Genomic DNA, 10,225 nt, shown 5'->3' with positions numbered 1-10,225 from the left:
ATTCACTAACAGGTACAAGGTTTCTGTTAGGACTGCAAACATATTCTAAAACTAGATTGTGGTAATGGTTGCTGCTATGGTTTGACTATCCGTCAAACTATGCCATGCTTGCCATCAAATAGTTAACCAAATTATAAGAGTATTGTTGAATATATTAAATTCATGTTGAAATTTAATCCCCAATGTGGCAGTATTGAGAGGTGGGGCCTTTAAGAGGTGACTAGATCATAAGGGCTATGTCATCAGAAATTGATTAATCTATTAATGGATTAATGGATTAATGAGTTAATAGGCTACCATGGGAGTGGACTGGTGGCTTTGTAAGAGGAAAAGAGACCTAAGTACATTAGCACTCGCCATGTGATACACTGTGCTGCCTCAGGACTCTGTTCAGAGTCCCCACCAGCAAGAAGGCTCTCACCAGATGTGGCCCCTCAACCTAGGATTTCTCAGCTTCCATAACTGTAAGAAATTCATTTTCTTTATAAATTTTCCAATAAATTATAAATGTATTATAAGCAATGGAAAATAAAGTTGCACAACTCTCTATATATAAATTGAACTGTGTCAGACTTTAAATAGGTAAATTGAATATGTGAATTATGTATAAAGCTGCTTTTTAAAATACTATCTTTTTATTATAGCTATCACTGATTGCATCATTACTATGTGCAAGAAACCTTAGAGGTGCATTTTCATTTGATTCCTACCAACTCTGGAAGGTCAATTTCTGGTGTTACAGATGAGAAAAACAGGTTTAGTAAATTTAAAACATTAACACAAGTTACTCAGGAATGGTGCCCAGATACATCACTCTAAAGGTCTTGCTTTCTAAACTATGCCATTCTTGCCATCAAATAGTTAACCAAATTATAAGAGTATTGTTGAATATATAAATGGCCTTAGAAAAGCAGATATATTGTTTTTATCAATAGTAGGAATAAGGTTTTTTGAGGCATCACTGATAGCAAATGAGGTTTAAAAGGTTGAGCACCATTATGTTATTTAATTCAAAAACCACATCTAGAAAACAAATGCCTCTGGAAAATAATTAAAATTAAGGTCATATAATTTGTCTCACGTCTTTCAGTTTATGTCAGAGCTAGATTGTACCTTGAAAATACCGACATTATCTGTCATTTTTTAAGTCAATGCCTCTGAAAATTACTCTTTAATATTAGCTGAAATGCCAACAAAATGCACAGAAAAGATTACCATTTTCTTAAACTATATTAGGCAAACATATTCCTTTATTTAGATTTTATTATTCACATTTATTTTATGTACACATTTAAGACTTTATAAACACTAACATTAGTGATTCCAGAAGGGTAGGTAGATTTTTTAAATATAATTACTCTTATAAAAGGAAGAAATACAGACTTAATACTAAAGGACTGTATTTTGTGACTTCATCTATAATGCAACTAATCATCTACTTAGTTGCTATGTTAATCTATTTGCTTCTTCAGCAAATTATCACTGACTCAGTGGTTTAAAACAACACAAATTTACCATCTTATGGTTCTGTGGGTCAGAAGTTTGACATTGATCTCACTGGGCTAAAAAGGTGCCAGCAAGGCTGCATTCCCTTCTGGGGACTCTAAGGGAGAATCTGTTTCCTTGCCTTTTCCATTTTTTTTTTACAGGCCCCCTTCATTCCTTGGCTTAAGGTGTCTTCCTCCTTCAAAGCCACCTTTTAACTTCCTTCAAAAGTAGTCGTCTTTCTTATACAGGATCACTCTGACCTCCTCTTTTGCCTCTCTCTTCAACTTTTAAAGATCCCTACAATTATATTAGGCCCTCCCAAGTAATTCAGGATAATCTCCCCATCTCAAGGTCCTTAATAACATTTTAAATTAATCACTTCTGCAAAATTCTTTTGCAATGTGGCATAACATATTCACAGTTCCTGAGAATTAAAAACATTGGCATCCTTAGGCCAATCTGCTTAACTTTTTCAATTTAGCTTCATATCTTTTTTTACTCCAAGATAGAAGAGTGATGTTTAAAGTACTCAAGTTACAGCCAGCATTTACCAATTCTTTGATTCGACTTTTTAAAGTACTTATGCTTGAATCCAGAACCCGAGGATTTTCAATTATTTGTGAAATCCTAATGTTTTCTTCCATGAGGCAGTCTATTTTATCATTAAACTTTTTCTCTGCCAAGAAGATCACATCTGGATAGCTTAAGACAAACTTCTGTACCTCTTCTTCAGTACAACCAAGAGAAAACAGCTTCTCTTTGATGTTTGTGTAGCTTCTTCTGGCATAGTCATTGGAAAGGTCTAGGATTTCAGCTCCTGGACCACATATCAGAATCAGCAGTTCCTCACTGTTCAAACTGAAAGTTGACTGTAAGAATTCAATGTTAGCTTTCACCCGCTTGGTGCTCTGAATTAAGATAAAAGGGTTTTTAAAAATTATCTTCCTGACAAAATCTGTGGGATCATTGTGACCCAATGACAAACCGGCTGCCTGCAAAAATTCAACCATCTGTTTATTCAGATCAAGACTATTGGAGAAGGTACGAGGGGCACTGGTCAACAATCGACAAAGGCATTTACGGGTCAATCCAACTGAGTAGAGGAACTTTATATTATTCTCTAAGTTTAGGTTGTTATTGGACCGAAAAAAGGATTCAGGAGAACGTTCCAAAATATTTACAATTTCAAGGTCTGATGTCACAATCTTTCTCCACAGATCCCACCGTTTTGAAAGATTCTCGGGAGTACGTGTTATTGCTCGTGGATATCTTGATATGATGCTAGCAATCACTTCTTTGCTAGCTCCTTTGGAAAGAAGGAACATCTTCAGGTCCTGCTCATTGGTAATCATCCTATGAAAAACTCCAGGCTGTCGTTTCCTTGCCATGTCAATATCTACTCCCATAGTAAGTAAGTTTTTCAGTAGGTCCTCATTTTTCAAAGGCTCACTGTCTGCATTATGACACTTCACACCAAAAAGCCTAAATGAAACTGATTTGAAGATGATTTCTGCTGAAAATCGGGTCATCCAACATCTTGAACCAAAGAGAAAGTTATTTCTCATATGCCAGAGGTTTCCTGGTGCCATAATGGTTAGGTAGTTCAAACCTTTTGAAATGCTGTGTAAAACAACACATAAAATATTACACAAATGCATGTGTTAAACAACTAAATGACCATATTACGATCCTATGAGCATCATGGTCATTTCTATGAGAATATACCTTCAGCTCCAGCTCTCCAGAACTGTGTTAATAATTCAGCCATTGCTGAATTATTAAATAAATAGTAAAACTACAATTTATATTTGTCTCAGCCTTTGAAAAATTCTTCCTACGTTTTATAATATAAACAATATGATTGTACTGTAAGACATGTATAATCAATAAACAAATGTACATATATCACTGTCTCTCCCTAGCTCACTGCTTCTGTTATCTGTAAGCACAGGGCTGCTTCCATTGTTAACCTGAAGAACAGCAGGATGGGGCACCATTAGTGCCCCAGAATTGTTCTTGCTTTTTCCTTGCTCTTTTTGTTTACCCTTGCCTGCCTTGGCTACCTAAAATCAGTTGACCCTCTCCATCTCTGCTTTGTCCTCCTGATTTCCAAACTTTTTTTTTTTTTGACACAGGGTCTCACTCTTTCACCCGGGCTTGGAGTGCAGCAACACAATCATGGCTCGTTGCAGCCTCACCTCCCTGGGCTCAGGTGATGCTTCCACCTCAACCTCCCAAGTAGTTGCGACCACAGGAATGCCCCACACGCCCAGCTGATTTTTTATTTTTATTTTTTGTAGAGACAGCGTTTCACTATGTCACCTAGACTGGTCTCAAACTCCTGGGCTCAAGTGATCTGCCTGCCTTGGCCTTCCAAAGTGCTGGGATTACAGGTGTGAGCCACCATGCCAGGCGTGGCTTATTTCTTATAATGACACTTTCATTTCTGCCTTATATTTCAATTTTCCAGGTCTTTGACCTTGCCCTGCCCATAGATACTAGATTTCTTTGCCTCTGGCCTCCTGGTTTTCAAACTCTAAATCTAGCCCTGAAAACCAACACCTCAGATTAATTTCCATCTTGAACATCTTTTCCTAAATTCCTGCTACCCTTTATATCCATGCTACCATTAAAGCCTTAATTTTTCTTAGCTTATATAGACCTCTAGTCAACAGCTCTTGATCACAATCTCCATCTCATTTGGTTTACCCTACCATTCCCTACGTTGTAACCCAATAATTCCAAACCAATTTTCATCTTCAAAATGATCTAGTTGTGATATTAAATCTACATGGCCCGCCACATGTGAAACTGTGCTGAAAGATGGCATGTAAACATTAAAACGTTACTTTTACCATTCTCCCCTTCTCCATCGCCATATTACACAAGACTAATTCTGGGCTGCTTGCATCTGTTGCACAACACTTTCAACATGCAGCTTCTAGCATGTGACTAAAACCTCAATAACTCATTTTCCTGATCATTTAGAAATGGGGCTCAAAACATACAAACTTATTTATAATCATAACCATAGGTCCCTACTAAAATGAGCATCTCTATTTATAAGAAATATTTTACGAGGAAAGCAACAGAAAAAGTGTTCTGTTATTCAACCTATCTGATGATTTGTTTCTAAGCTACTTGTGCCTGAGTCATATAACAGTACATATATATTTTTTAAACTGTACTTTTGCCTTTTTAGAATATATAGCTGTAACAAGTTCGTGCTTGATTTCTAATTACTTACAATGGGCTCTTACTTAGAAAAGGCATTTCTTTTTTCTCCTTCTCCTAATTAAGCATAAAACAGAAAATAGAGATAGATGATTCCAACCCACTACTAACCTCTTTGGGCTAAAGATACTGCTTTCAAGATCAATTTCAAAGAAAGCCTCTTTGTGTCTGTCCTTTCAATTACTCCAATTTTAACTAGAACTTGATTATGCCTACAGGCAGGGAACATTCCTGTGGCTCACATAATCTACAGATTCTCACAGAATTGGGAAAAAGATCCCAAAACTACAGAATCAAGTAATGTTCAAAGCCAAATGCAAGGCACTCACAAACAACATAAACATCAAACAACAAAAGCACATTTCAGATTGATCCATACTCTACTGAGCTCACTATTCTTCACTTCTCCATAATACCACATACTACTCTGTAATTACTCTTCCAAAAATGCATGAATTTAGAAACTTTAAAATATAACTATCCTTCTAACTGAAGAATGACGGCTCTACCTTGCATAGTTCAACAGCCTGTTCTCTCTTCCAGATGCTCGAGTGACCTCTACTGGAATAAAGGGGCAGAATGCGTCAGCTGGAAATCAGATCAGTACTTTCTAGAGAGGTCCAAGATGATACAATGGGATGGAGGAAGAAAATAGTAAAACTACAATTTGTATTTGTCTTAGCCTTTGAAAAATTCTTTCTACATATGTTTTATAATATAAACAATATGACTGTACTGTAAGACATATATAATCAATAAACAAATGTACATATATTGTAGGCATATTTTTATTGACAATGTACACAATCAAAAAAAGTGTGACGACTACTACTCTAGACAGTGCACTTTCTTAGGACTATTAGCATCATGGCAAACAGGCTGAACAAGTCACAGAATGTTCAACAGAAATTCTATTAATAACAAACTAAAAATAAGTGAAAATGTATGCCAAAATTCCTAACAAAAAGTAACAAATCTATAAACGTTTCTTCTAAATCTGTCACAAGTAAATTTCATGTCTTGTGTATAACTCATCCTCCATGGAATTACCTTCCACACAAACTTAACATGCCCCAAACTTGAGTATCTTTCCCAGTCCCCAAATTTGCCTTCTTCTGACTAAAGATATCATTATCACAATCACTATCGTAAGAGTCATTTGTGATAAAAATCTAAAAGTGAGCTTTGCTTTCTTCCTCTTCCTCAACTCCAGTCATCAAATCATGTAGACTCAACTTCTTTGGCATCTCTCTGAAATCCAACCTCGCTACTCTTTGTAATTCTCATTCTGTTACAAGCCTTCATTCTCTTTTACCCAGCCTGTAACAGCCACCTGATGTGCTTCTCTGACATCCATCACTCAAAACTGCCACCATACTGACATTTGTAAAATGATGTGATTATGTCCCTCATTCTCTGATTAAAGACCTTCTGTAGCTCTCCCCGAAAAAACAAAATCTTCAAAGTGATCTTTTTCTAGCTACCTTTTCAGTTAGTTCTAACTACCTTACCATCTACTTCTAACTACCTTTCTAGCTATCTCTTCTATTCTACCACCTCAATACCTAGCACTATCGCCTCTCAAACCTGATCCCAAACATCCTTGCCCATTCCTGTCTCCCTGCCTTTGCTTCAGTTGTTCTTTCTTTTAGAAAGGCCCATCCTCCTGATGCCTATCCATAGGACAAGGTCCCATTCAAATATAATCTTCCCTCAAATCCTTATCTTACAATACTAACCACTGAAATCAACCATTTGTTTTATGATAATTTATTACTAAGGAATCTAAAACTAAGCTTTCTATTTATAGAAAACAAGAGCTGAAATGGACTTACAACTGGCAACTGAAATTTGGTCTTGATTACAATACTAAAATGCAATAAATTTACTCTAAAAATGACATCTAAAAATGACATGTGTGGTCTCAGCTAAACCTAGAAATTTGGTCTTGATTACAATACTAAAATGCAGTAAATTTACTCTAAAAATGACATGTGTGGTCTCCGCTAAACTTAGAAACAGTAATTAATAATATTGACTGTTAATGAACATATGAGGAAACAGAGGAAATTCTCAAATATTGTTAATGGACCAGAATTTGGCACCAGCTGCCACAATTTTAAATGTTCATAGCCTTTAATTCAGCATTTCCACTTCTTGGAGATTATCCAAAGGGGAAAAAAAGGGCCAGGGGCAGTGGCTCACACCTGTAATCTCAGCATTTTGGAAAGCCAAGGTGGGAGGATTGCTTAAACCCAGGAGTTTGAGACCAGCCTGGACAACAAAGTGAGACCCTTATTCTACAAAAAATCAAAACATTAGCCAACTGTAACAGCACACACCTATAGTCCCAGCTGCTCAGAAGGCTGAGGCAGGAGGACTGCTTGAGCCCAGGAGATCCAGGCTGCAGTGAGCCATAATCTAGCCACTGAACCCCAGCCTGGATGACAGAGTGAGCCCATCTCAAAAAGAAAAAAAAGACAAGAATATGTGTTATGAAAAAGGACGACCAGGCCAAGCACAGTGGCTTCACGCCTATAATCTCAGCACTTTGAGATGTTGGCCAGGAGTTTGAGATCAGCCTGGCCAACATGACGAAACCCCATCTCTACTAAAAATACTAAAATTAGCCAGGCATGGTGATATATGCCTCTAATCCCAGCTACTCAGGTGGCTAAGGCACAATAACTGCTTAAACCTGGGAGGCGGAGGTCGTAGTGAGCTGAGATTGCACCACTGAACTCCAGTCTGGGAAACAGCAAGACTCTGTCTCATAAAAAAAAGAAAATAGAAGAAAAAGAAAGAAAGAAAAAGGATGACCATCATAACATTATTTGCTATAACAAAGAAGAAACCCAAATGGCCACCAATAGAATAATTAATAAATTGTGGTACATCTATGCAATATACTATAAAGGTGCCAAAAATAAAGGCCGATCTACTGCAATCAAAAGATGTCAGATATTCTACATGACAAACTGCCTAACAGTATGGATAATGCCATGTATATTAAAGGCGGGGAGGGGGACGTTAATATATACAGAGGGGGAAGTGGAATGACAGTTATTTCTGAAAGATTATTAGAGGCTATGTACTACTTCTGAAATACTGGGACTTATTTAATGAATATGTGTTACTTTGCAGTCAGATGAAAAAATTTAAACAAGTAAAGCTGGCCTTTGGTGTGAAAAACAATGGAAAATACAAATTATCTTTATCTATTTTTCGGTTTCTAGCACCAAAAAAGTCACACTGCAAAATTCTCCATGATGCTTTACTCTTAGCAACGGATCTCCATTCAAAATACTCATAATATCTAGCAGGGTAAACGAACATCTAAATAGCCTAATACAAGAAAGTTAGCAACTTTCCTCATGTACAAATTTCAAAAATGGTACCTATTCAAAAATTGACTTCGATCTATTTCTCAAATTGACTTTTTAATTAACCAAAACCATTATCCAAAGGGCTAATGTTCAAACTTAACAAACACACTGAAAATCTCTATGCTTGTAGTATGAGCGGTCTAAAAAAAGATTCATGTTCGCCTCTGCCCCACAACTGGCCTGTTAAAAAGGCTGTTAATGGAAATAACTAATCACTGGCCCTAAAATACCACATTCCAGCTGGTCTTCTTTTGAAACAGCAAGCTAAGTTTGGAGATCTTTCCATGCATTTCTCACCTTGTTTGTCCTAAGGAAAGGCTCTGCATCCCTCCAGAAAGGCTGGAGAACAGCTGTCTCTAGAAATGACACACACACACAAAAAAAAAGGCAAAATATTTCAGGCCTTCCTAATACAAAATAAGAGATCGATCCCAGCTAACGTTCTCGTTGCATTATGTTCTCGTGAGACGCATTACCTCTTGCAAACAACATTTCTCAGACATACAGAAAAGACAACGGCAAGTACATGCCTACATATGATGGGAAAAGGTAGCAGAATCACGAATATGTTTTGTACCAAAGCTAAGTGCTTCATATACATTGTCTCGCTTTACTCCCCACAACAATTTAAAAGGTAGGCATAAGCCTTAAAATTACAAAATCTGAAACAGCGCCGAGCTCCCATACTAGCCTGCCTTCGCTAGCTGAAGCATTAGGATTCGAACGCAGGTGGGTCTTTCTTAACTCAAAACCAAGGTAATTCCACACCGAAGGCTCTTTCCATCCCTCTTCCTCCTCCAAAGACAACTCTGCAAGGGGCTGCACTGTACAGCAATCACCCACACCCACTTCTTAACAAAAAGAAAGGAAAGCACAGCCTCACCACCTTCCCAATCTCACCCTGAACTGCACCCATCCGCTACAGATGGCTTTTACTTCCGCCTCCGGGGTCCGGAGCGGCTAAGAGGAGCGGAAGTGGAAAAGACTAACTTCCGGCCTCGGATCGCGCGCAGAGGTGACGTCGTTGGTCCTGCGCCCCCTCGTGGCGGTACTTCAGCCTTTCGTAGCCCGACGCTAGGGGCCTGGCAGGGGGCAGCAAGAGACCGCGGTGAGCGCGGGGTATTGAACGCCAAAGAAGGGTTTTGGAGGGCGGGGTGGGGCCTGGGACTCCCAGTCGCCTAGGCAGATGTCCGTGGGGAACTGTAAGGCATCCTATAGGGATATAACAGGGGGCATCCACTGCCGGCCGACCACACGTGGTGGGAAAGTAGCTATTATTTACATGCATGTTGCAGTTTTTGATAATGCGATTGCTGCGCCTAATGTGACTAACGCGATGCCGATGAACATCTCGGCGTTTTTTGGTGCAGGAAAAGCGGGTGTAGACTCTGTCTGTTTAGTTCCAGATTCTCTTCCTTTAATGAACTACCGTGGAAATCCTGGAGTGTCACTGCTGGTCTGAATTCAGCATCCGCCTTCAGGCTGGGAATCAATTCTAGTATACTTCGATTTACTTACTTGCAGCTCGAATTCAAATATGATTCTTTTGACATTGTGAGGGTTTGCGCTATTTAAAGAATGGAGGCAACCGAAACCTCATCTCCACAGTGGATGCGTTTTTGCTCCCTCCCGAGGCGTTGCTTTAAGCCACGCGATCCTGTCAGCCTCACCTGCATAGTGATGGTGACAATGGAGGAGATAAAGCTTCAATTCAAGGCACTTCTCCTGTGACCATCAAAAGAAAGATAATATCTACATTAATGAATTAATTGTGTCTGTCGAGTTATCCTCAGGAGACGATGGTGATTTGGTCCTTAAAAAAACACAAGATCAACAGGGTTGACCCTGAATTCTACAAAGAGGAAAAATTTCAGGCATTACTAACTCCTCCATGTACGAGCCTAATGATATAATTTTCTGGCCGGGCGCGATGGCTCATGCCTGTAATCCCAAGCATTTTGGGAGGCCAAGGCGGGAGGATGGCTTGAGGCCGGGAGTTCGAGACCAGCCTGGCCAACATGGTGAAACCCCATCTCTACAAAATACAAACATTAGCCAGGCGTGGTCACAGGTGCCTGTAGTCCCAGCTACTCGGGAGGCTAAGATGGGAGAATCAC

General features: G+C 38.8%; 1 protein-coding gene across 5 annotated transcripts; it reads right to left on the bottom strand.

Moving 5' to 3' along the window:
- Positions 1-1,232: 1,232 nt before the first annotated feature.
- Positions 1,233-9,084, bottom strand: MTERF1 (mitochondrial transcription termination factor 1). 5 transcript variants are annotated; one of them, XM_054495182.2, is made up of 3 exons: positions 9,009-9,084; positions 8,406-8,464; positions 1,233-3,108 (listed from the first exon to the last, which is right to left on the bottom strand). In XM_054495182.2, exons 2-3 carry the CDS (start codon positions 8,432-8,434, stop codon positions 1,938-1,940), a joined length of 1,200 nt encoding a protein of 399 aa, XP_054351157.1. In that variant the 5' UTR covers positions 8,435-8,464; positions 9,009-9,084; the 3' UTR covers positions 1,233-1,937. The 5 variants fall into 5 exon arrangements, with proteins under 5 accessions (XP_054351157.1, XP_054351158.2, XP_054351156.1 ...); XM_054495183.2 differs by having other exon boundaries at positions 8,995-9,079; XM_054495181.2 differs by having other exon boundaries at positions 8,992-9,077.
- Positions 9,085-10,225: the final 1,141 nt, after the last annotated feature.

Source organism: Pongo pygmaeus, chromosome 6, assembly GCF_028885625.2.
Source record: "Pongo pygmaeus isolate AG05252 chromosome 6, NHGRI_mPonPyg2-v2.0_pri, whole genome shotgun sequence".
In the NCBI taxonomy this organism is placed as follows: Eukaryota; Metazoa; Chordata; class Mammalia; order Primates; family Hominidae; genus Pongo; species Pongo pygmaeus.
Note: the sequence above shows the minus strand (reverse complement) of the source record. Positions and strands in the feature narration are given on the sequence as shown.